This window comes from Dromiciops gliroides, chromosome 2 (assembly GCF_019393635.1).
Source record: "Dromiciops gliroides isolate mDroGli1 chromosome 2, mDroGli1.pri, whole genome shotgun sequence".
Classification (NCBI taxonomy): Eukaryota; Metazoa; Chordata; class Mammalia; order Microbiotheria; family Microbiotheriidae; genus Dromiciops; species Dromiciops gliroides.
Window position 1 is genome coordinate 44,321,730 of NC_057862.1, and position 25,130 is coordinate 44,346,859.

A 25,130-nucleotide genomic window follows, 5' to 3' on the forward strand; every position below is an offset into this window, starting at 1 on the left:
CGCCAATCTTTGGGCCGGTTGCGACGGAGAGAGTTTTGGTCTTCTGGGCACGGTCCAACAATGTTAATAGAGGAAGGATGTAATAACATGCCACGGGCAATAAATCATCGTTAGCTACTCCCCTCCCCCTCCTCTGGGCCCTCCCCACCACCCTTCCCCCCGCCTCTCTCCCCTCCCCTCCCCTCTCCCAGCCCCCAGCTCGCCCCCTCTATAGAGGAGAGGAGCGTGTAGAGGCGCACACTGCTGCTGGACTTTCACTCTTCTCTCGCCTGCTACCCCTGGAACACCTCGCAGCTTCGCCCTCGGTTCCCCAACCCAGGACCATGGACGTGAAAGTGGTCGCCCTGGTGACCTTTCTGGTGGTAACACTTGCGCTCTCCGAGGGTAAGTGTGAACCCCGCGCCCGGACCTCACCGGGGGCACTCGGAGGCATCTCTCCGTCTTGGGGGACAGATGCCCCGAGCCCCCGCAGTAAGTAGGTAAACTCTTCGCCCCTGGTTACTGACAAGTTTAAATGGCCCAATTAAGGTATATTATTCCTGCCGCGAAACTCAGGTGAGCCCTAGCTCATTACTACACCTTTGGGGAGAGTTGGTCCCCTCCGAGTGGTGATTTTTCTGCGCGTCTCGCTCTTGTGGGGAGCTGCAGGATTCTAAGCCTGAGCTGGTCCGGGGAGAAAAGCAAGGAGAATGGTGCATTTTTTCCAGGCAAGCTGAAGAGCTGCCTTCCTCCTCTTCGCGCCTGCTGCTCTTTCTCCACCAGCCCACTTTCGCTTGCAGCTGGGCAAAAGTGAGCACCCACATCCGTAGAAACGGGAAAGACAGCATTTGCCTTTTCCCTGTTTTGAACTCAGCAATTGGCTTGAGGACGCCCTGAATTCGACTCGGGAGGAGGGCAAGCGACTTTCAACTTAAAGCGAGAGCCGTTCTCCTTTTCTGCCGAGACCGGCCAAGAGACAAGGGGGAATATTTCTCTCCTCTAGCTGGAGACCACCGTTCCTTCCCAAGGGGGAGGGGGGGGGGTCGACTAGCCTTGTCCGTGTCGTTTCGTGTTGCTAGGGCTTGGGTGTTCACTTTGCTATGTAAACCCATCAGTAACCAGAGACGGAGTTGGGGGGGAGCCCATTGAATTGAGTAAGGAAAGAGAAAGCCCTATCAACTGGTTTTATTTTCTCCAAAGGAATAAGGGAACAAAACTAAGCATATTCTAATTAAAAACAGTGACCCTCCCTCCTCTCCTCCTCTCTCGCCCCCCTCCTCTGACCGCAGGGATTTTTTTTTTCACTTTCTAGTTTAGAATAACAGCAGCCTGCACATGTGCGGGCATTGCCCAGCTGCTGCCTGCGGCTCCAGCTGCGGGTTCTGCCCCCAGCCTCAGCGTCCTTGCTGTGTAGAGCTGTGCCCAGCAATTCTCTCCATTCGGTTCTACTTCGCCCAGGAGTTCCCTTTGCATCGGGCTTAGCTGAGAGTAGAGGTTCTATCTATCAGGGGCCCAGCTGGGTCCAGGGGTTCCCTCTATCAGCAACTTTGCTTCACCGACACTTCTTGTCCCTGTTTTTCTGCTTCTCTGTGAGAGTCCCAGGACAACAGGCAAGGGCCAGTGTCCCGCTGGGATTTAGGACGGAAAGGGGAGCTGCGTTAAAAATAACTCAGGTTAGGGTTGGGGCTTGTGGGGACTGGCGAGCTCCCAAGGCACCTGGGAGAGGCTGCCCAGAAGGTGCGTCTTGCCTTAGGCTCCGTAGCACACTTTCTTCAGCCAGGGAAACCTGCCAGGAAGGAGCTATAGCTGTCTTGGTGTTCGGACCTGCTTGGTGCTGGGGTGATTTAAACCCAAGCGAAGCGTTCTGCGTCTGGCTTTCCCTTCTCTCCCTCCCCCCCCCCCCTTCCATGACCCTAGGGAAACAATGGAGGCGAGAGCTCGGGCTGCACAGCTGTTGGGATTGCACAACCTTTGAGCTGGAAAGCAAAACATATCCCTCTAGCCTTCCCTAGCTAAATATGCATTCTCCCCGAATCTCGAAATCGGATTATCGTGTTTCAAAAGACATGGGCATAAGTTTGGGAGGTGCAAGATGACCAACCCCTTAACTTTACAAATAGGGAAACTGAGGCACGGGGAGGCCGAGTGGCTTGCCCAGCGTCATAGACCTCTCCAAAAGTAGCAGAGCCAAGCTTCGAACCGAAGCCCTCAGACTTAGGGGTGCAATAACAAAGAAGGCTAGATTTGGTCTCAGAGGACCCTCGACTCTGTCCTTTACTGTAGTGTCACCTTTGCTGTTACTTCATCTCTCTCGACCTCAGTTTCCCCATCAAGGGGATTGGATTAGATGGCCTTGGATGGCCTTCTAGCTCTAAATGTAAGACGCAGCGATACTCCTTAAAACCTGCACCACGCGGTGGAAGCGCCAGCTTTCACTTAAGGATGATTTCCTTCCTTTGGCGTTCGGGGCGCCGCGTCTGTATGCTCGGAGGAGCGCTGTGATGAGCTGCCAAGGAAAACGCTTGAGCTAGCGCGCGCGCCCTTCGTGAGAGCCTGATAGTGTATGCACCTAGCATTCTAGTAATCCCCGGGAATGTTAGAAGGCGTCCCAGGCAGAGCATCGTCTCCAAAATGTCCGAGAGCACCACCGCCCCCCATCTCCCCATTACCCCCACCCCAAACTTCCCGCAGAAACACACCTGCGGATACAACCTCTTTTGTGATGGAGGCAAAGGCTCCCTGGCTATTTTTAATGGGTGTCTCTTGAAAGTTTAATCTCCGAGACATTCGTCAATTGAAAACCTCGGTGTCCAGTTTCATAGTGTGTTAAGGGAGAAAGAGAGAGCAGGGGAAAGAAGAGACCGGGAGGCGGGATGGAGAGATTGGATTGCCTTTCTCAAGACAATTCAGGGAACACTCAACTGGACGATCCAAAGTATTCCGAGAGCTCGCAGCACAACTTGTCACTTCTCTGTAATCTAAAACACCGACCCAGGATTTGGGAAAATACTTATTTCTGTTTAATCTCCTCAGAGCAATGCCTCCAGATTCGAAAGCACAAAATGGGGCGGGGGCTCTGAATATTTTATTTCTTTGGTTTCCCCCCTATCTCTACCCCAACGGGTAATCTTTCTGGTTATGGTAAAAGTGTGCCCCCGAAGGAGACAAGACTTGGTGAAACCAACAAGAGAAGGTAATTGACAAGTTCGAACTATCAGGACTACCCTGGCTAGTTACTGATCAAATGAAAAGTGACCACACGAAAGAAGAAATATCAGGCTAACTCTTCGTTCCGTTATCCTTTCTCCTCACTTTCCAAGAAAATGAGGGGGGGGGGGGAGGAACGACAATTTTTAGTTCTGTGTACGCAATTCAAGTTCTATAAATACTTATTGGTCCGTTTGTTCATTCCAGAAATGTAGGACCGCTGGCTGATGGGCACAAGTCTTAATTTCAAATGAAGAAAAACATAGTTTGAAAAGTTGTCATAAATTTACTGCAAAATGACTCCTCTCCCCATCATAACTCCTCCAAAATTTAATCAATCAATCGATGTGCATTTATCAAAAGCCTATTATGTGCCAGGCACTGTGTTGGGCGAAGAGATACAAAAGCTAAGTGAGATACTCAGATTTCGTTCATTCAGTTTAGCATTTGAGATTGAAGTGATTGCTTATGCATTGTTGAGGATTATTAAGTATTAAGGGGAGAGGGTGGGACAAGAGGTTAACCCTGGCTATCCATAAGAATTATAATTCTGCAACAACTTTATGTGACCTATTTTTTTTTTCCTTCTGCACGCAAGTCGCTCTGTTCGCAACTGAACACGCTCCTGCTGATGCTTAGAGCCTGGAGACTTAATTTCGTTTATGCTTTGGCTAATTTAGCTCAGATTTTTAGCCCCGGAGCAGAGTTACTGGTACTTGTGCATTTGACTAAAGCTGGGTCTTTCTACTACACAAGAAAAGTCTCTCCTGGGGGTGTCAGGGCGTTGCCCTATTTCTTATCGGACTGAGAATTTTTTACTTATGTCATGTATGCCTAGCAGTATTTCTATGATCATTAACCATGAATGCTGGAGATGAGAGACCTGGGTTCATAAGGTAGTTCTCAGGGACGAAGTTTGAAAACCTTAAAATGAAATGTGCTGTACAAATGTTGCTTCCCCACTCCACCCCCAACTCCGCCTTCGCGGCCTCCTCCCCTCTCCCATGCACACCCTAGCACCTAGCCTAGTGTAAGACAGATGTTCAATTAAGATTTCGATTCAAATGTTAAACTAGTGGAGACCTAACAGATCTGGACGTCTATCTCCACTCCAACCCCGGTCCCCCTCCCCTCCCAGTAGCAGAGTGGAATAAACCTGGGTCAGAAGAGACTTGCATATGAATCCCCCCCTCCCCCCGCCCCATCACTTGTCAGTTGTGTGGACAAGAGTTAAATGATTTAACTTCCCTGAACCTTACATTCCCCTTCTATAAAATAAGATGGGCACATAAGACCTGAGGTACTAACAGAGCGATTTGTGGAAATGCTGGTAAAGTACTTTGGGAGTGTTATTTAAGTTGTTGGTTAGCGTCAGGAATAGATGAACAAAATTGGGTTCAGGGCAATTTAGTGCCTGCTCTAAAGCCAGATCAGTTAATGAAAGGTACTGAAGTTGGACTCAGGTCTGCTGATTTATTTGTTTGTTTGTTTGTTTCCATAAGAAAAGGGAATTGAGATTTAAGTCTTTATAGTCTTGGTTCTCTGGCTAAGTGTTTTGAGAAATTAAATGAAAATAATTGCAGCAAATGTATCAGCACCACTATGGTTTTTAAAAAAAGCAAAAATATGTGCATATTTATGAGGTGATTCACTTTTTTTCAAAATTAAAAATGGTGATCTTTTTTTTTCCTCCCACTGTCCTCTTATTTTAACTCATGACAAAGGTTACTCTGATGAGTGGAATGATCTCCATCCTAGAAAGATTCTTATCTTTTCTCTACACCTAACTATTTGCATATATTTAAAGAAGTAATTTAAGGGTTTCCTTGTTTGGGTGGACCAGACAAGTCTCTAAGATCCTTTTAAGTTCTAATAGTCTATGATCTTATTTACCAGAAAAGGGGAGGGGGGGGGAGAGAAGTGGAAACCAAATTCAGGCTCACCCTTTGTGTTGCTAGGTAAGACCCACGATGATCTTTCTGTCTATGGGGCAGAAATGATCCCAGACAGCTGCAGGGCAGAGATCGCCTGGGCTTCCTGAGTTGATTTGAAGTATTCATTGCTCAGAACACACATCTGTGGCCTTAGACACCTTTGACTTATGGAGGCTAAACTTCGTGGTTGCCCAGGCTTTGGGGTTACTCAGAGCATGCAGCTGTGGCTGGGGCCAGAGTGGTTGACCCATCGCCTCCTCCTTGTGAGGTGGGCAAGCTCTGTGCATTGGAGCTTTGCAGTTAGAAGCCTGACAACCTGCATTTCCCTTTCAGAGAATGACTGACTCCTCTTACTTTATTTCTGCAGAGGATTACTGTCCCACTTGGACATTATGTATTTAGAGGAGACAGTTGAGATGGGAACTTCCTAAGTCTACCTAAGCTAGACTAAATGCACCACCTACCCAGTGCCAAACTGCAAATAAAACTCAGTTCAGTCATTATCTAGGTAGCAGGTTGTTTTGTATTTAAAAAAAAAAAAGAACAATTGACTTCTATATATCACATTAAGGCTTGCAAAGCACTTTTTAAACATTATCTTATTGGAGCCTCAACATAGGTGTAATTATTTTACAGATGAGGAAACTGAGGTTGAGAGAGGCTAAATGATTTGCCCAGTAAACATGTGAGGTGTGATTTGAACTCAGGTCTTCCTAATTCTAAGTAGGGAGTTAATACACTAAACAATACTGCCACCAGCTGGATTCAAGATTTCATTCTTTACAAAATCTCTTGGCAAGAAGCTCAAGGCTTCTGGGATATAACGCAGCGAGACAGCAGCTTGGTGGGCTTCATTGCCTTAGTCTTGAGATAGCCAACTGCCCTGTGTTTAGAACGAAATGGATCATAGATTTAGAGTTAGAAGAGCCTTTTGAGGTTAACTTGTCCAGGTCCTTCATTTTTTTCAGATGAGGAAGATGATGACCAGAGAGATTAACGAACTTGGCATTGTCACACAACTAGTAAGTAAGGACAAGGCAGGATTTGAATCCAGGCTCTCAAAACTCCAAATTTGGTGCTGTTTTTAGGATGGAGAAAACCTAACCATTTGAACTCCTGGTGGGGTAGCTAAAGAAATTTCTCTTTGAGAAAAGAAAAGAATCTTATTTGTGGCCTTATCATTGGATGGGACTAACTAAATCTTTCTTCTCTGTGCTTGGTCCAAGGATTTCTAGGCCAGTTTGGTAAACAGCTGAACTGCTTTCCTTAAGATCAAGATCTTATTTTCTTAATGGTATCAACTCTTGCCTACCCCTAGTTAAGCTCTAATTGGTTTATCTCTCTGTATCTATCTATCTATCTATCTATCTATCTATCTATCTATCTATCTATCTATCTATCTATCTATCTATCTACCTACCTATCTATCTATCTATCATTTATCTATCTATCTATCAATTTATCTATCTTCAGGGGCAGCTAGGTGGCACAGTGGATAGAGCACCGGCCATGAAGTCAGGAGTACCTGAGTTCAAATCCAGCCTCAGATACTTAACACTTACTAGCTGTGTGACCCTGGGCAATTCACTTAACTCCAATTGCCTCACTAAAAAAAAATTTAAAAATTTAAAATAAAAAAATTATCTATCTTCTATCTCTATCTTATCTGCTGAATTATCTATCACTTTATTCCACTGATAAAAGAAAGAACTGATAACCATCCCCACTAAGAAGTAGCAAAGGAAGAATTGCTCTCTGAGAAGGAACATGGTAAAGAGAATAGAGCACAGAGTCAGGTGCTGAGTGTGAAACCTGCCTCAGGCACTTAATTACCTGGGGACCCTCAGTAAGTCAATTCATCCAGTTTCTTCATCTATAAAATAAGAGTTGGACTCAATGACCTTGAATATCCCTTCTACTTCTAAATCACTTAATTTTAAGAAAATGTGCCTTGTTCCCTGGATTTCCCATTTTGCATCTGACCTAGGAAGGAGCCCTGGAACTTGCAAGTCTGGCAATAACTTTCAGGTCAGATGCATTCAGAGGGACTATCCCTTGGATACTGCTCCCATCTCAACTGAAAACAGAAATGGCCAAGGCCTAAAAACAAGCTTTCCTCTCCTCGGTTATCAGGCAGGGCTTGTCTGACCTTGGAGAATAGCATGTTCTGTTTATTCCAAAGCTTGAAATTGAAATAAACTATTCTCCCCAAATCAGACAATCAAATTGGACAACACTAGGCTTTGGAAAAAAAGGAATAAATACCCTGCACCTCATCCCCCTCCCCCCCAAAGGTTGGAGATGCTAACTGCAATTTTGACCCCAGCTCACTCATTCCAAAGATACTGGATTTGAAGCATTCTTCCTAACCCTCTTGTAATTCTTTAAACACGCAAACATTATTTTTTGGACTTGCAAAGTAAATAATTTCAGATGCTGGTCTAATCCCTGATGAAAGAATCCAAGAATACAAATAGTCTGGAGTATTAGGGAGCATTTGGATGGAAATCTGGAGGGAGGAGGGGAGCCTACACATTTCTAGCCCCTCCAGGGCCTTCCAGTTATAGATGCTGGGGATGAGTGGTGGATGTCACAGAAGCCCCTTGCTAATTTGCACTAATGAATGGCAATTATAGTATTTTGAGGATTGGTAAATTGCCAAATGGATATAATAAGAGAACCCAGGAGGCCACTGAATTATTTGGGCTTTGGCTGAAGAAAGAGTACCACATCTGGCTTTGGGCCAGGGGTCCTGGGTTTCTCAGCTTAGAGCCCAGGGCATGGTGCTCAAGGTCCCTTCAACAAAGTGGTTGGCTTTTTACTTCGAATTCAAAGGATTGTAGATGATTCTTGTGTAACCTCTCTCCTCTTTGGAATTAAAACTTTCCAGAACCTGAGTTCAAATCCCACTTTTGAGGCTTAGTATTTTAGTGGCCTTAGGGAAGTTATTTACCCTCCCTGTGCCTCAGTTTCCTCATTTGTAAAATGAAGCAGTGGGACTAGATGACCTTAAAATCCCTTCCACCTCTAAATCTAGGATTCTAAAACTTTGCACCAGGGTGCTTTGGCTGAAATCGGAAAGAGCCAGCCTGGAACCTGCAAGAGAGTGTTGTTTTCCTTTGGAAGTTCTAGGATTAATTCTCTCTCTCTCTCTCTCTCTCTCTCTCTCTCTCTCTCTCTCTCTCTCTCTCTCTCTCTCTCTCCATCCCCTTTCTCATTTGCCCTAAAGGCAAAATAATTTTACAAAGGAAAACATAGGAGAAAAGTAGCCCAGAAAAGTGCTCCTGATGGCAGTCTTTATCTTATCTAATTGCTAATAGCACTGGGAGGCAGACAATTGGGGGCCTCCTTATTTTAAATCTCTTCTCCCTTCTTGGGTTCCAAATTCCCACCTGTTCTTTTGTCTCCTTCAATTGCAAAGGCTGAACTTAAGATCCTCAGACGTTCACCTGGGAATGAGAAGTTGGAGCCCTTCTCCCTTTGTGCTGGTTATAAACTGCACCATTTCTTTTTCTTTCTTTCTTTCTTTCTTTCTTTCTTTCTTTCTTTCTTTCTTTCTTTCTTTCTTTCTTTCTTTCTTTCTTTCTTTCTTTCTTTCTTTTTTTTTTTTGTCTCTGGTCTTTAACCTCTGGTATCAGCTTTAGACCCTACTTGCTTCAAATGTGGACTGAGAGCATAATGGGAAACTTCTTTCTCGCTGCTCTTTCTAGGAAAACCGGTCAGCCTGAGCTACAGATGTCCCTGCAGATTCACTGAGAGCAACGTGGCCAAAGCCAACATCAAGCATCTCAAAATCCTCAACACACCCAATTGTGCTCTCCAGATTGTGTAAGTTCCCTGGGGAATCGTCTTTCCTTGGGCATCCTGGGAAAGATTTGGCACTGCTCGATGGCCTTTTGTTACCTGGCAAGATAAGAAAGACCCTGCTCTTGTCTCTGAGCCTCTGCCCCTTTGAGAGGATCCCCTGAAAAGCAGGGAGTGATTACCAGGGTGATCATTATGTGCTCCCCCCCAAAAAACAAAAACAAAAGGTCAAAAGAAAAGAGCACTTAGCATAGTGCTTGGCAAATATATAATAGTAGGTGTTTAATTGATGCTTTTTCCTCTTCTTCGGATTTCCTCATAGTCAAAATCCGATTCGCTACAGATTTATGGACTTTGCTTATGATTCTTTGGGTTGGTTTTCGTTTCAGATGAATTCTGAAGTAAGAGTCAAACAAAAACCTATGTAATGCTCTTTGCAAAAGGTAAAACAGAATTGAGAGATGGTAGTTCAGTTGAAAGGACACTACCTAAATTCAATGACTCTTCAAATAGGTCACTACTGGAGACCTTGGTCAATGAAAACAAATAAAATCAAGCAATAAACAAAACCATCTATTGATTGTTTATATTTCCCTAAAATATAATGCACCTAATGAGCCTATTAAGTTCGTGGAAGTATATTATCTTGTTAAATCAAGAGGATGTAAAGATAGTATATGACAGTTAAAAAACTCTTGGCATTCGCTATTTCAGAAAACAGTCTGTCTTTTCTCTCTTAGCTCACTTTTAAAACTAAGACATTTCAGAAACTAAGACATTACAGGAAGGAAAGGAATCTGGAGCTGTAGTAAATGTGGCAACAGACTACTGTAGGAAATCTTGGTGGCCAGAAAGACATCCATTCCCCCAACCCTCAATATTTGGGTTCCTATTTTTTGTGAAAGAAAATCCAGAAATCAACTGTCAGTTAACTATTTCCAATCCATTTTCTCTACTTTAATTCTTGGTCTTCGGCTGGTATTTAGGCTCTTAGCCTTTATTAACCCTTGCTCCATCTTAATGAAAGTCTTCTCTTGAAAAGATAATGAGACATTCTTTAAAAAACCTGAGAAGGGATGTGTTTCAAAATCTAACTTTTCCTCCCAAATCCCCAAAGCATGTCATTTAAGACAATTTTCTCTGAACCGAGACAATCCAAACACAGTTGGTCTGTTTTCTTCTGGAGGTTTTTTGTTTGTGTTTGTTAAAAGCTAAATTCCTTCTTGGTAAAGCTTAGTTTGCAGTAGGCATCCCAAAAGAACTAGGAGTTTTGTTTTGGGGAAAAACATGTTACCCCAAAAGATAGTTCCTGAAATCCTCATATACTCAAATTCTGCTGATGATATAAAATATATTTTAAAATCTGTATACATATAAAATATATTTTGTTGCTTTTAAATACCATGTACCTTTCCCAAAGCCCCAGTTTTGGAGAACAATGTAACTGGTGTAGCTCTCCCTTCTCCAGTTTGCTAATTTTCTGTTTAAAATTGAGTACAGTTTTTAAAAGAAAAAATCCTTAATTCATTTCATTTTACAAGGATTTCATGAGAAAATGACTTTTATTTTCCCCTCCACATTCAGTTCATCTAGTTTGCCCTTTCTACTTTGAACTATGGTTAAAAACTATCCAAAGGCAGGGGCGGGGGCAAACTAGGTGGCACAGTGGATAAAGTACCAGCTCTGGATTCAGGAATACCAGAGTACAAATTAGGCCTCAGACACTTGACACTTATTAGCTGTGTGGCCCTGGGCAAGTCACTTAACCCTCATTGCCCTCCCCCTGCAAAAAAAAACAACAAAAAACAACAACAACAACAACAAAAAACTATACATAGCACAGTTTGGAGGAGGGAAAAAAATCTTTATTTACCCAAGGTTTGGAGTAAGATCCCAAAGCTTTAGAGGAAACTAATTTCAATTCCTCTAGTTCTCTGGGGGAGTTTTTCCTAAAATGTACTGGCCTATGAGGATTGCAATGAACTGGATCTGTGTTATAATAAACCAGTCCAGTACCCTGATGAGTCACTTGCAAAATATAATCCTTTCAGGGTCCTCTTTGCTTAAAGACTACCAGACAGCCCGAATGATAAAGCACAGCTCTGGTGTAGAGCTAAGTCTCCTGTACTTTGGGTTTATCATATATTTGGTCATCAGATCCTCTTGTCCTCAGACAGGCATTGGTGTTCTATGACTTCCAGTGCTCAACTTGGAATGCTGACATAAAATCCTAGAATCAATAACTTCTAAATGGGGGCTGGACAACAGGATCATGTATTTGGGCCCAGATGAAACTTTAGTCATTACCTTTTCCAATGACTTCATTTTACAGATGATGGTAACTAAGACCCAGAGACTTTAGATGACGTGAAAACACACAACTAAGCAAAAGGCAGAGCTGAGATCCAAAATTAGGTCCTTTGACTCAATCTACTGCTTCTTCTGCTGTACTGTGCTGGCTGCTCCTAATCCCCAGGGATGCCGCTGAATTATCCAAGGGGAATACCATCACTGAGCAGAAATAAGAATAGGTGAATAGGGTTTACAGAAAAAAAAAAGTATTCATAAGTTAATCATTAATAAATGACTTTGAAATGCTCACTTTGAAGACATTGTGTTTTCAATTTCATCATCAGTTGTTTTTATCTTTCTCCTTTTTATAATGTTTTTTAAACTAACAAAAATCTATTTTTTTTCCTTTGGTGATTTTTATCTTTTGGCAGGGCAAGGCTGAAGAGCAGCAGCAGACAAGTATGCATTGATCCTAAATTAAAATGGATTCAAGAATACCTGGAGAAAGCTTTAAACAAGTAAGCAAGACAATCACAAAAGGACTTTCAGCTAATGCAAGCTGGGAAATGCAAAAGCAGCTTACCAATGTAAAGGGTAACGATTTGGGTGGGAGAGGGGTCCTTATTCAGAAGGACTGAAGTGTTCAAATGGGATAAGGCACGAATCTATGACAAGCTTGGGAGTTTATCAAATATGTACACAATTAAGCAGTCCATAGTTCACCGGTACGTTATTGTAACAGAGAATAACAGACAGATCTGGTTCTGCCCTTGCAAGTCAGATCTCTATAACTGGGGTTTTTCTAGATTCATCATCTTTACAAAAATAGCATTTCTTACCAGCCAAATGCTTTCTTTATTTTTTACATTGTTTTAATCCATGATTACTTCAAAATCTATTATCAACTCACTCTGAAGCTTTCTCTTTTTCTATTGTGAGCCTGGGTGCACAGTCAGCTTCATGATGGTCAAAAGGGATCAATTAAGGGGGGGTGGGGTGAGAGAACATGGTCAAAGGGAAGCTGGTAGTTCACCAAACTCCATTCTCTGTCCCCAAGAGGAGGAGAAAAGGGGGATTCTCTAATTTGCTGGTCAATCTGGAATCCCATCGGTAAGAAGCAGTGTAGTTTGTATTGCTCTGATAGGTTCATTGGGACACCCTGCTGAATGTTATACAAGGAGAGCAGTGATGTCCCAGTGACTTGAGAGATTCATATTTTCCTTGCTTTGGATTTCAGTATGACTTTCTTACTAATCTGATATGATGAAAATAATGTTATTGGTAATGAAGGTGAAATTCAGATACCAGGTCTATTCAAGACCAAGACTAATCTCCAGCTTCACTGGTTGGAAACTAACACAAATGTAAATGCTCAAATTATTCGTTGGTTCAGTGATACAAATTGCTGTGATTTCAGTACTAGCCATCACTCCACTAGCAACTGTGTACCCAGCATCTTCTTTTATCCCTCCCCCATCCCTTGTCCAAAATCCATGCTTTAATTATGCTTCTACTTGTCTCTTCTCTACTGGAAATCCAACCCAAAGAGCTGTAGTGGCAGGGAGGTATGAGCTCACCTCCATTTGGCTACTGCCAACTCTCTCCAGGAACCCTTTCCTTCCTGGTTTCTCAACTTGCCCTAGGCTTACAGTGCTTTAAAATGTTTAAAAACACCCCAAGTGTTCCATTTCAGGACAATAAAGTTGGCCCATACCTCAGGGCTACCAGATCCATACCCCTATTTTACTGGAAACAAAAAAGAACATTGGCCAAATTTAATAGAGTTTTGAGATCAGCAGTTTTTAGGTATTTGGTTCTGAAACTGGTTCCAAAGAAAGGCCAATACAAAACTCTGAGATTTCTGAAACCAGAGCAGTTACTCATGAATACCCTAGATCATTAAGCAACTGCAACTTGGGGTGGATATTCCAATCAGAAATGTTGGCAGGAATGAAATTTCTGTGGATACATGGTATTTGCAGATGGTTCGGGCGGTGGCTGTAACTTGGCAACGCATGCTTTCGATATATTTTTGTGCACATGTGTTTTTTTCAACTTTTTCTTCAGAAAACAAATGTATTTCAGAATATATTTATAGTTCATCGAACAATTCATATATTTGAATTGGAGCCATATGAATGTCAGTAGTTTAAATTTCTATATTACACCCAGCTACTGACAAAATTTGTAAAAAATATATATTATATATATATGATGTTAATGTAGCTTTTCAATCTCAATCAGCCATACTATATTTTTTCACTTGTATTGAAATTGTATCAAATGTGACATTATATGCACTAGCAATAAAATGGCTAATTGTTTCATGGTACAAAAAAACCTCCTGTATGTGGGAATTTGTTTATATGGAATAAAATTCATAAGCTTTTTTATAGATGGGGCTCTTGTAAATTGCTTAAATTTGCAAAGGAAACTGAACTGGTGCTCAAGTGCCTTAAGAGGCCTTCCCTTAAATGGTATAAAAGCTGCCCAGACTAGTTTAATTTTTAACTTGATCACAAGAAAAAGGACAGGATTTTTTTTTAGGAATTTCCCCTCTTCCTTTCCTATAGTGAAACCGCTAAGATGATATCCAGCTCACTAATTTTGCTTATCTTATCTTCTCTTCCTTAGTATTCATAACATCCCCCATGTAATATCCAGTGACCTGATGTTGACATCATATTGAACTATCCAGGGAAGCTATTCACTACATAAATCATTAAATACCATTAAGCTCATATCATTTTAATTATATAGTCACTTGGACAGTCACTCTTCTAAATCCTCCTAACCACCTAACTTGTTCTCCAGAACAGTCCCAGTCATAACCAAAAAAGAATTCAGGCAGCAAATAAGGAAGACAGGAAAAAAAAAAAGATGGAATCCTTGTCCTCTTTTGGTTGTTGTCCTAAACTTTGCTTCATGAGATATGAACAAAATTTAGAACTAGAAAAGAACAACGTATGATCAAAACAACAACAACCACAACAAGAGATGGGCGGTCAAACGTCTAGAATGAGGGATGAGCAGCCATGTGCTCTCCTTTTCTGCGGGATATCAGGTGAACATGGGGAAGAGTCTCACAGAATGGACAGGCCTAAGTGGATTTCAGTCTATAAATATTGGATGAAATTCCCACTTGGATAAGATTGAAGAGCCATTGGACTATTTGGGGATATTAGTTTTATATTGTGTTCTTCCATCGCTACCTCCAATGTTTAGATTTGCTTAATCTAAGCAAAGCAAATCCTTCCTTAACCTTTGAATAAGATAATTGGAGATTTTGGGGAAGCAACAAAAAGGAGACATCCATGGACCAGAAATCTATGGCCTCCTTCTCTTTTGGAAGGTATCATTTTGATATAGACTTTTAATAGTGATCAGTACGTGCCTTGCTAAGGCCCCCAGGAATTGATGGTCAATAAGACCTGTGCAAATTGTCTTAGTGATTGCAATTTAAGGGGCTTATGGAAGTTCATTTGAAATTTATTTAATATGTTTTATTATATGAAGTTATAATGTTGTAAATGCTTTAATGCATTTTCAAAGGGGATAAAACCTTTTCTGGGGGCCTCCAGGCCTGATAATGTAAAAAAAAAGGGGTGGGATGGATTGATTTATAAATTGATGCTAAATTTGCACAGATTAAGACAAACAACTGTTCATTTCAACATTATTAATGGTTCTACTGGTTTTATCCAAGGGGGCGCAGACAAGCAAGAGTGGGGAAAAAAGAAAAGATAGGAAAAAAGAAGAGAGAGAAGAAAAGAAAGGCTGCTCAAAAAAAGAAAAACTAGTTGCCCATTGCTGCCCTGGAGAGATGGACCCCCTTCCCCCCACAATATGCTCTGCTATTTATCCACGGCGTTTTGTAAGCTTGCTCTAACCTCCCACACAAGGCTGCCTCTGGTAAAGAAAGAAACAGCCGGACTAGCACTTACGGGTGACCTTGTATTTGCCTTCCAGTGACTGAGCAACTTTTCTGAGCTCTGATGGTATGCGTGCTCTATTTGAGGCCTTTCTTGGCCCAGTTAACATATGAAGAAGGTAGTTGTCTTTCAGAAATGGGGGTCATGATCTGTAAGACCCAGCCAGCTTCTCCCAAGACTCTTTTTTCCCCCTAAAATTGACTGAGGGCACCACGTTTAACTCGCATCTCTGAAGTGCTTTATCCAGGGCCTTCTAACAGGTTCTGCTATCTCCCAGTCTTAAAGTGACCCAGTTAAAGAGGCCAACCAAGCACCAATACAAGTTCGCTTTGCATGTCTGCTGACTTGGGGGAGGGGGGGACCTCCAGAGCCCCAGTTCTCTGTAAAAAAAGGTGACATGCTTGGAACAGCAGAGCAACAGCCATAAGGAAAAAACCAAAACCAAAACCTAAATGAGAATAGGTATTAGAAAAGGTGCTCTCTTGTTTTCTTCAGCCTAAGTTTTAAAGGGAGGACACCAAGCACTGGGAAAAAAAAGCAACTTGGCCCTAGTGCTTGGGGCAGGACTCACTCCATCTTGGTTGCAGTTAATAATGGCACTCTGTCTTCCGGCTCCTGGTTTCCAATTGCACTGATGACACACTATTATTGATAGCTATTTTTTCAATCATTGTGCCTGATGATCTTCATCCATGCCCAAGCCTCCCAGCCTGGAGCTCACCCTTTCCTGTGTTACCTCAGGGCTTGGGTTAGAGGTGATAACAGTTTATTAGAGGTTCTTGCCACTTGCTGAGAAGCAAGGGCCCCAGAGGAATGCCTCTATTCAAAGTGTCCTGGGGAGAATCCACCTATTGATCAGCCTTCTGGGACCGTGTGTTCTCTGGGTAATCTGTTGTGTATGCTGCATATATCATTTCTGTAATTGAAAGAAGGGCACTTGGAGCTACTTCCCTGCTGTGGGAAAGATCCACAATCTGGGTCAATTGTGATATTCTCACATTCCCTTTGTGAGGGTTCCTTGCTGAGGCCCTTTGCCCTCATTTCCACTGTCTTCAAGAACTGAGTGAGGATGCTTCTGGCTATAGAATAGAACTCAATGGATTCATGGCCCAAGTGGTCAAAACTTCTATTCAGGTGAAATAAATGCCCAGGGGAGATCATGGGGTTGCCCATTGCCTTATAACATGCTTCCCTGTACATTGGAGATTTTAGAATGAAAGAATGATTCCTTCATTCTTTCCCTTCCTTTTCTCCTCTTGCCTCTCAGCTTATCATTTTAATAAATTCCAGAAAGACAGATGGATAGAGTTGGGGGTTGTGGGATGGAAAGAAGGAAAGATGAGACAAAATAGCACCCTGACATAGAAGAGTGCCAAATTCATGATGATCAAAGTGATGTCAAGCCCCTCTCAGCACTTTGAATGTCTCTCTTGTATTTCTCGGCACATTTAAATTGTTCATTTTCCTCATTGGAAAAAAAAAAGTGTCTGGAGAACCCAACTAAAATGCCACAAAAGAACATTTGTTTCTCAGTTCACCATTTAATCTGAGATAACATCCAGACTTCTGCTGCACAGTTGATGGGAGGGATGCTCTGCTGATAGTTTAATGAACCTTTGGGTGTGGAGGAATATCTTCCTTGGCAAGAGCTGTATTGTTGGAGACTGGACTGCAAGGAGCTGGGTTTATCGTCCTCATTCCCCTCCTAAGCTCCAAAGACACCTGGCTGTTTGCTGACACAAATAGTGGTGAAATACCAGGCAGAATGGTCACATTCTTTGGAAAACCAATGGGAGCTCTACTCAGGAAAAGAGGTGTTGGAGACGGCCACGTGATATGCTGGAAGTACCTTCTTCACAATCAAACTTTTGCTCATGACAAAATGGGTTTCTTTAATCCCTCAAAGTACAGAAACAATGCTTAGCTGCTTGAGTATAAAGGATAAGGCTGGCATGGGCCCCAGAGCATGATGGAAAAAATGTGGCTTCTTGGAACCAACAGGTCAGGGGTGCAACATGTTAACCAAGCTTACAGTGTGATGATGGAAAATTATTGTTTCCATATTGCAACTGGAAAAAACCATCTCCTTAGTTCTGCCACTGTGGAGTCTTCTGTGGATTTCTAACTTCAGCATTCTTCTTCCTTTGCCTTTCTAAGAAGGGGCCAGTTGGGTTCTGTGGGTATGCTTGGGAAACATACCAAGGTCAAAGAGAGCAGGGAAATAGTTTGGATCTTAATGAGGTTGGTCTTTTGTCTCCTTCCTAATTGCTACCCATCTCTTTACCTAGCACTTTATCTTGCTAAGTGGTTTTGTAAAAGTATTCATCAACATTATTGATCCTAATTTACTTGAGAAAATGAAGAAATCACTGGCCCAAGCTCAAACAAGAGAGAGCAAATATTCTCACTAATTTTTTGAATTTTAAATCTTTAGCATAATCTACCGAACTCTTCCTCAAGAGCGGTGTTCCCTTTAAATCTAACCTAAGACAATAAGATACAGAATAAGGGTATTATATGTGTTAAGTATCATATTATAAATTAAGGAGGTTTTCTGGGATTCCTTTCCGGGGGCTATTTATTCATGCCTTACCTCACCTGTATCTTCATTGCCCTGTTAGATGACAATGACATAGATATGGCAGCTAGAGGGAACTAGATGCCTAGCAGGATAGAGCTTCATTTAAATGCAGGATTTCTGACTGTACAGCCTGTTCATGTGGTATGTTATGGTGATGTTAGATTTAAAGGAATTAAATAAACCCATGTCTTTGGGAGATCCAAAGAGTGAGACGTGTGTCAATCTGCACATGTGCTCTGAAGTCCGTGAACTGCTTCCTTATCACCTGGTCAATTCTACCCCTTCTGGGAACCTGCTTGTGTAAGTATGATTTCTTGTGCATCCTGCTTCTGATCTCAGGTCAATGAATGCATTTGTCCTTCATTCATACTGAGCTGATTCTTAAAAATGAGGTTATTGCCAAAGGCCAATTTCTGTTTTATTCTGTTTGACCAAAACTCGTCCTGTTTCCTTGTCAATTTGTCCATTTGTCTTTGCTGTGTATTCCACCTTACTCTTCACCTCTTTAATACTGACCATTGTACTAACTCTGAACTGCCTTCACTACCCAGTCAAAGTGATGTGGGACCCATTGTTTCCAGGGTCTTTTCCAAAAGGAAGAACATCACATGGGATTTTGAAGTAATTGTTGAAACGCCAACATCAAGGGCATTCCAAGCAGGCATTGGTGTTTGAACCTTGATTGAACTTTGAGAAATGACCACCTGTCTTTGAATAGGGTCCAATGATGACTAAAGCTTTAGTCGGAATTTGCCTTAATGGTATTTCACTCTGTTCTTCATTAACAGGAGGTTCAAGATGTAAAAGGCACGCATTGTAAGACTGAAGCCTGAAGGATTTCTTACTGTAGGACCAGAAAGCAGATAACAAGTATTAGGGAAGGAATGTTCATTGCTGTCTCCAGACAGCTCTAGGGATGGCTAATGCATTTCAAAGGCTCTGTTTTGCACAAATCCTGGCTTGCTTTCACTGTATTATTATGTAGCAAGATATATGGTGTTTATTTTTTATTAAGTTTGTTCTTTTGAATGTCACTGGTGACAAATATGAACTCATTAGACTAAGTTCTTTATTTTTACTTATGTTATCATTTTCCTGTGTGAGCCCTAGTTTATCTTGCACTCAGTGTTTGGGGCACACCAAGAATTACTGGATTTTATATATGAAGATATGGCAGGATATGAGCTGCAATATGTGCCAAGATGTTTAGCTGAAGAGTATGACTTAGTGACATGAAAGATATGGCCATTTTTAGAGATATCAGTCCAGAATAGCAGCTACCAGTGTTGGCCCAGTATTAGGTGGGTGGCCTGATTTTTTTTTTTTTTAATCAGCATGCTGCTCTTAATCCCCTCTCTGTATATGAGAGCAGAGAGCATCTTTTCAGTTAAAGAGGAAGTCATCTGGGAGGATCATAGATGCTCACAAGTTTGGCTCATTACTGGCCATTGTCAAAAATGTGAGGGCAGAGCAGGGCTACACCATCCATGTTGTCACCTGCATCCCATCATTTTCTACTCATTTTCTTTTTTTTTTTCTCCATCCATCACAATGTGTATCTGAGACTGTCTCTGTCTATGGCACAGGAAAAGAAATCTCTTAAGATTCAACTTTTTATTTAAACCAAGAATTGGAAAATAAGGGAAAAGATGTTATATCCCAAAAATATACTGCCAAAGGCATGTGTTCCCTATGTGTCTTGTGTGGAATATTGTCAAAATGTCAAATGTGTTTTTGTGTAGCATTGATGTGAAACAGTATGCCCAATGTAAAATTCTGTGTACTCTGTTGAAATGCAAAAGCTGGGATTGAACGTATGTACCATGATATCTCTTGACCCCGTTGCCAATTTGTCAATGTGTGTGTATGTGTGTGTAAATCCCTTTGCTTTGGGGTTGTTTTAATTGCCACAATGACCAGGGGATAAACAATGATCCCTTCCCTCAGCAGAGCCCAGGTGACCAGGGTGGTCCCTGAGTTAGCCTTTCAGGATACTGACTGCTGCAGACTGTGCACCTTGTCATAGGGACCAAACCATTTGGAAATTGTGGGAGGACATTCACTCTGCTGCATCCAGGACAAGTAAATTTAGAAATCAGAATGTTCTGGAAAGACTTCTCTGACTGTGTTGTGAATAGTAAACATAAAACAAAACAAAACAAAACAAAAATTGAGGCACTGAAGCACGGGAATATCTCCTGAATAAGAATCTGACTTAGTTCCACACCTACACTAATCTAGAAATCATATACTCTCTGTACTTATAACAGGGTCCTGACCCACTCGTTTTTCAGCATTGTCCCCTGTCTAATTCTTTTTGGAAAGGAGTTATTTGGCATAGTCTTGAAAAAATAATTCAGGCAGGAGGCATCCACCATCCATACTTTCATTTGATCCCATATTGCCTCAGCCTGTTCCTACCCTTTTAGAAGCCTTTTTAGTTCCTGAGAATTATGGTTCTTTTTTCCCCCACTTGAGCTGAGTAACTAAAATGTCACATTTATTAATTCAATCAAGTGCCTACTATAGTCTAGGTCCACTGCTATTTTCCTTGCTTCAGTTTAAGTCCTCCCCCAATCTGTGAAACTAACAAGAAAAGGTGGCAGGCATATAGACCAGTTGACAGGCCAAGATAAGCAACAGGTAGCACATAAATTTTGTGTACAGATGGTGAAAGGAAAATTGGATTTAAAAAAATTGGGGATTGAATAATCTAAGGGATTATCAATAGCTTCTGTTAAAAATATTAACACATCTATGTTGAACCAGGACATGATTTTTAAAAATTGGATCTGATCAGTGGAAGAATTTGAATCAGTCAGCTGAAATAATTTCTTTGTCCTGATTTAGACATACAAAATCACTCCTCAACATGTCTTACTGGGTCCTTGACTTGAAATTAAGTTGTCATGTCCCTAATTTAGCTTCTGAATCACTTATAAAGTGAAATTTTAGTAGAAACATTTTACTTTTTTGTTTTTGCAAAAGATCGGGGGTTCTAAAACATTTAGGTCTTCCATCCTGGTTTCTTAGGTATTTGGAATCCTGAATCAATGGCCATGTATATAGATTCCAAAATCCCTAGGTCATATAATAATAAGAAAGCTACATTTTTGTTTTTGTTTTTCAGTTTTTGAATTTCAGTTAACTACGGTTTCCTAAGATATGTTTCACATCTTTGTCACATAGGATGGAAGAAGAGACAGGAAAAAAAAAATGCTATTGTGTAAGAAACAAATCTCCACACCCCCAAGTTGACCAAGATAGGCATTCATTGAAACAGTCCATTTGCAAATGAATATTCACTAAGTGCTCCTTGATTTTAGAGATATGTGTTTTGTAGACCACGAGGCCATTCAACCCCATGGAATAATAAAAGGGCATTTGTCTTGATACAGAATCTTTTCTATTGAAGTCCCTGCTCCCTACTCACATCCTTTGCATCAGAAATGTTGAATGAGGAAAGTAATGTTGGAACCCAGTTTATTTCTGTTTAAAAAAAAATGACTGGGCTCCAGTATCTTGTACTGTTGCTTGAATTCCTTGCCACTGTTATTTGAATAGCCCAACTTAAGGTGCACCAGTTGAAAGAAAGGTATCCCTACCAGGATGGTGAGACTGACAAAAAGGGAGTTCAGATCTGAAATTTCACCGAAGATGAATTTAGGGAAAGGAATTATTTTTGGGTAGGGGTCTGCATGGCTACTAACAGCATCTGTAAGCAGGGGAGAATGAAAAGTATGCAGAAAAAACAAAAGGCATACTTTCAGTAAATGTCGCCCTTATCTATTGTGGAAAAACACACATGCTCTCCAGCAGGGAGGAGATGTCAGCCAGGAGCATGAATCATATCTGGAGTTGTGACCTTGGCCAACATTATATTTTCACAGCTTCAATTCCAAATTCAGGATGTTGATTTTTTTTTTATTGTGATGATCCTGTAGTAGGAGATGGTGACATCTGAATCTGAGGGTAAAACTGGAGGTGGAACTAACTGGTTTCCTGGGGTTAGGGAAGTTGTGCATGCCTATACCCCTACATTGCCACTACTCAGGTCTTCTTAATGTAAATTGATTTCTCTAATCAACCAGTCAGTATCATGACTTCTTTGGGAGCTTTGGACCTCGCTCCCTTTGAGATCCCTGGACAAGGAAAACACCACCTGAGAAATGCTTCTTCCCAAAATAATAGCTTTATTTATTTTTCTGGTTAGAAATTTCTGGGTCCTACACAGTAACAACTCACTCGCACTATCAAGGGCCCAGAAGGAATCATTTGCCCTGGAAATAATTTTCATAAAAGCTCAGTTCCTGATCAATGATAACAGTATTGTTGTTGTTGTTGTTGTGTTGTTGTTGTTGAAATGTGATAAATACTGTATTTTCTCTTTTAAAAAAAAATCAAATCTCCCATATAATGTGAAAAAAATTCCTCTAGAAGGCAGCTGTAGTGTATACATCATGCTTCTTTTTTAAAAAAGTAACTCCTTTTGAGAAAGAAAAACATGTTTTTCATCAAATTCATGTCTTTGATGAATGTATATGCACTTATCATTTTCCTAATAAAGATCTGTATTCAAACATAATGTTCTTTCGTCTGAAGTTGGTATTCCTCAAACTTGAAGTTTTTTTGGTCTCAGATTTCCTTTCATTTCTCTCACCTAAGCCCAACACATATTAAATGATGGCAGAAGATATATATAACTGTAGCTGGTGTTTGGAATTGCGATGACCTAGTTAATTAATTATAATCATAGATATACATGCATACATACTTACATACGAGAATATCTGTTGCATTATGACCCTCATCATTTCAAAAGATTCTCAACAGGAATAAGAGTTCTTACCTGAGTCCATCCTAAAAGATTATCTTAGTCCTCTGTAACCAGATTATTCATTGTCTACTATGTTCCAGATTCTCTCATCTGGAATAACCTAAGGGGAACATGACTTAGAAGGAACAGTGGCTTCTCACTGGAGGTTTAGTCAAGACAACATGAACATTCATTGAGAAAGTCATGGACAGGATGCCTATTTAGTTAGGTGATAGCCTATATGACTTTTAGAGTTCTTTCTGACTTGGTTTCTCTGATGTCAGTCTGTAAATACTTGAAAGATTATCAAGAAGAAGAAAGATTAGACTTGTTTTGTTTGACCTCAGAGGACACAACTAGAACCAGTGGTTAAAAGTTAAAGGGAGATATATTACAGGTCAACGTGAGGGAAAGTTTCAAATAATTATTGCTATCCTAAAGTGCAATAGACTCCCCCAGTCAATAATGAGTTCCCTATCACCAGAGTTCTTCAAGTGGAGATTAAACGTCCATTTAGGGGGATATACTAAGAATCGTGATCATTAGATGCCCCCAAGTGGAAGCTGGATGACTAGGGATGTTGGACAATGGATTTATGGTTTCGATATGTTGTTCAGTCATTTTTCAGTAATGTCTGACTCTTCACGACCCCATTTGGGGTTTTCTTGGCAAGGATACTGCAGTGGTTTGCCATTACCTTCTCTAGATCATTTTGCAGATGAGAAACTAAAGCAAAAAGGGTGAAGTGACTTGCCCAGTGTCACACATCAAGTAAGTATCTAAATATTTATGAGGTCCCTTCCAAAGACATAATTGCACAATAGCTTAGTTAAGGGTTTCTCATATTTTATCCCTTTAAACACTAGTATTGTATATCAGTGGTATCAAATTTAAATAGAAATAGGGAGCCACTAATTCAAACATAAGAATCCCAGCATGCCACAAACTACTGACTTAGTTTGAAAATGTAATTATCATCTGTTTTATTACATTTTTAAAAATTTTGTTAAATATTTTCCAATTACATTTTAATCTGGTTTGGGCCACACTTTGGAGTGTTGCAGGTCATATGTGGCCCATTGGCTGGTTGATACATCTGTTCTATATTGTGCAAAAAGAAGTTTCATAAGAAATAAATGACACTAATGATATTTCCCCTCCTTTAATTTTTTTTTTTTCTGGAGGGCAATGAGGGTTAAGTCACTTGTCCAGGGAAACACTGCTAGGAACTGTCAAGTGTCTGAGGCTGGATTTGAACTCAAGTCCTCCTGGATCCAAGGCCAGTGCTTTGTCCACTGTGCCACCTAGCTGCCCCTCCCCTCCTTTAATTTGTAAACAATTGCTGACTATTCTATCAAAAGGATTCTTCATTTTCTTAATTTTCCTTCATTGTTCTATCATTTATATTTTGTAGAATATAAAACATCATCCCAAACTTTTTATAGATCAAATTTTTTTAAAAAGACCTACTTTTGAAGATACATGGCAATTTTTTTAAAAATTGGCTTATTCTCTATTCTGATTCAAAATTTATCCATTTGATTTTATCAATATCATCGCACTCAAATGTAGGAAACCCCCCCAAACTAGGCTGAGTTTATTTATTCAGTATCCCATATCTTATATGTACTCTACTGAGTTTCTACTGCAATGGAAGAAGATGTCTCTCCCCAGTTAAACTCATCACCTCTAATCTCATCACCAAGCTGCTAACTCAAGCCTTGATTGACACATCATTCCTCAGTTTCTTCTCTCCTCTGTAAGGTTAGAGAGTAGAGTACCAAACTTCACTCAATGCTTTCCTTTATAGAGGTCAGGAACTGGCATAGCTTCTGCTCTGCCTGATGTCAATTCCAGAGAACAATATGCCCTTTAGTCTCCCCTGAGCCCCCACCCTGCCCCCGACTCATTTTGTGGGTTGTCTTTCCTCAGATTGTAAGCTTCTTAAGGGAAAGCATCATCTTTGTTTTTATTGATTGTATCCCCAGTACTTATCAAAGTGCCTGACACATGGTAGGTGTTTAATAAATGTTTATTTGGTTGGATTGGATATTTACTTAAAATCTAGATCCATATGTCAGAGTCATCTGCCTAGAAAGAGAGAGGTAATTATTGAAGCCATGGAAGCAGTTGAAAAATCTAGAAAGAGACTGTGGCTAGAAAGGATGAGTTCTTGACACAGAATTTTGGAATGTATATGCAGTTAAGCTGGGGGAAGGAAATTTAAAAAATAATAATAATAATAATAATTACAAGAAGCAGAAGAGGAGCGACCAGAGGAGGGCAAGAAAACCAAAGAGGACAATGCCACAGAAGCCAAGACAGAAGAGGGTAGCAAAAATGAGAGGGTGAGCAGGGGTCAAATGCTCCAGAGAAGCCATGGAAGATGAAGGTGCAAAAATACTCAATGGGAAATAGCGATGAATGGGTCATTCATGGCCTTGAAGAGAACAGATTCATTTGAAGACTTGGGAGCAGAGAACATTTTTTACAAAGGGGTGAGTGGGTGGTGATTAAATAAGTGTAGACAATTATTTCCAGTAGTTTGGCTTGAAGGACTAACAGGGGAAAGACAAGATTTTTGC

The 25,130-nt window shown here is 41.0% G+C and overlaps 1 protein-coding gene across 2 annotated transcripts; it reads left to right on the plus strand.

The window, feature by feature from the left end:
- The first annotated feature begins 211 nt into the window (after window positions 1-211).
- Window positions 212-19,898, plus strand: CXCL12 (C-X-C motif chemokine ligand 12). Of its 2 annotated transcripts, none has more exons than XM_043982839.1 (4): window positions 212-384; window positions 8,831-8,948; window positions 11,648-11,734; window positions 18,518-19,898. In XM_043982839.1, the coding sequence occupies exons 1-4, from the start codon at window positions 324-326 to the stop codon at window positions 18,531-18,533; spliced, it is 282 nt and encodes a 93-aa protein (XP_043838774.1). In that variant the 5' UTR covers window positions 212-323; the 3' UTR covers window positions 18,534-19,898. The 2 variants fall into 2 exon arrangements, with proteins under 2 accessions (XP_043838774.1, XP_043838773.1); XM_043982838.1 differs by lacking the exon at window positions 18,518-19,898 and adding an exon at window positions 14,923-18,511.
- The last annotated feature ends 5,232 nt before the right edge of the window (window positions 19,899-25,130 follow it).

Bases quoted from the DNA above. Each gene is read 5' to 3' on its own strand.
- CXCL12 (XM_043982838.1), top strand. From the start codon at position 324: ATGGACGTGAAAGTGGTCGCCCTGGTGACCTTTCTGGTGGTAACACTT. The intron at 8,949-11,647 runs GTAAGTTCCCTG...ATCTTTTGGCAG, and splicing joins AATTGTGCTCTCCAGATTGT to GGCAAGGCTGAAGAGCAGCA. The intron at 11,735-14,922 runs GTAAGCAAGACA...GTTTTATCCAAG, and splicing joins CTGGAGAAAGCTTTAAACAA to GGGGCGCAGACAAGCAAGAG.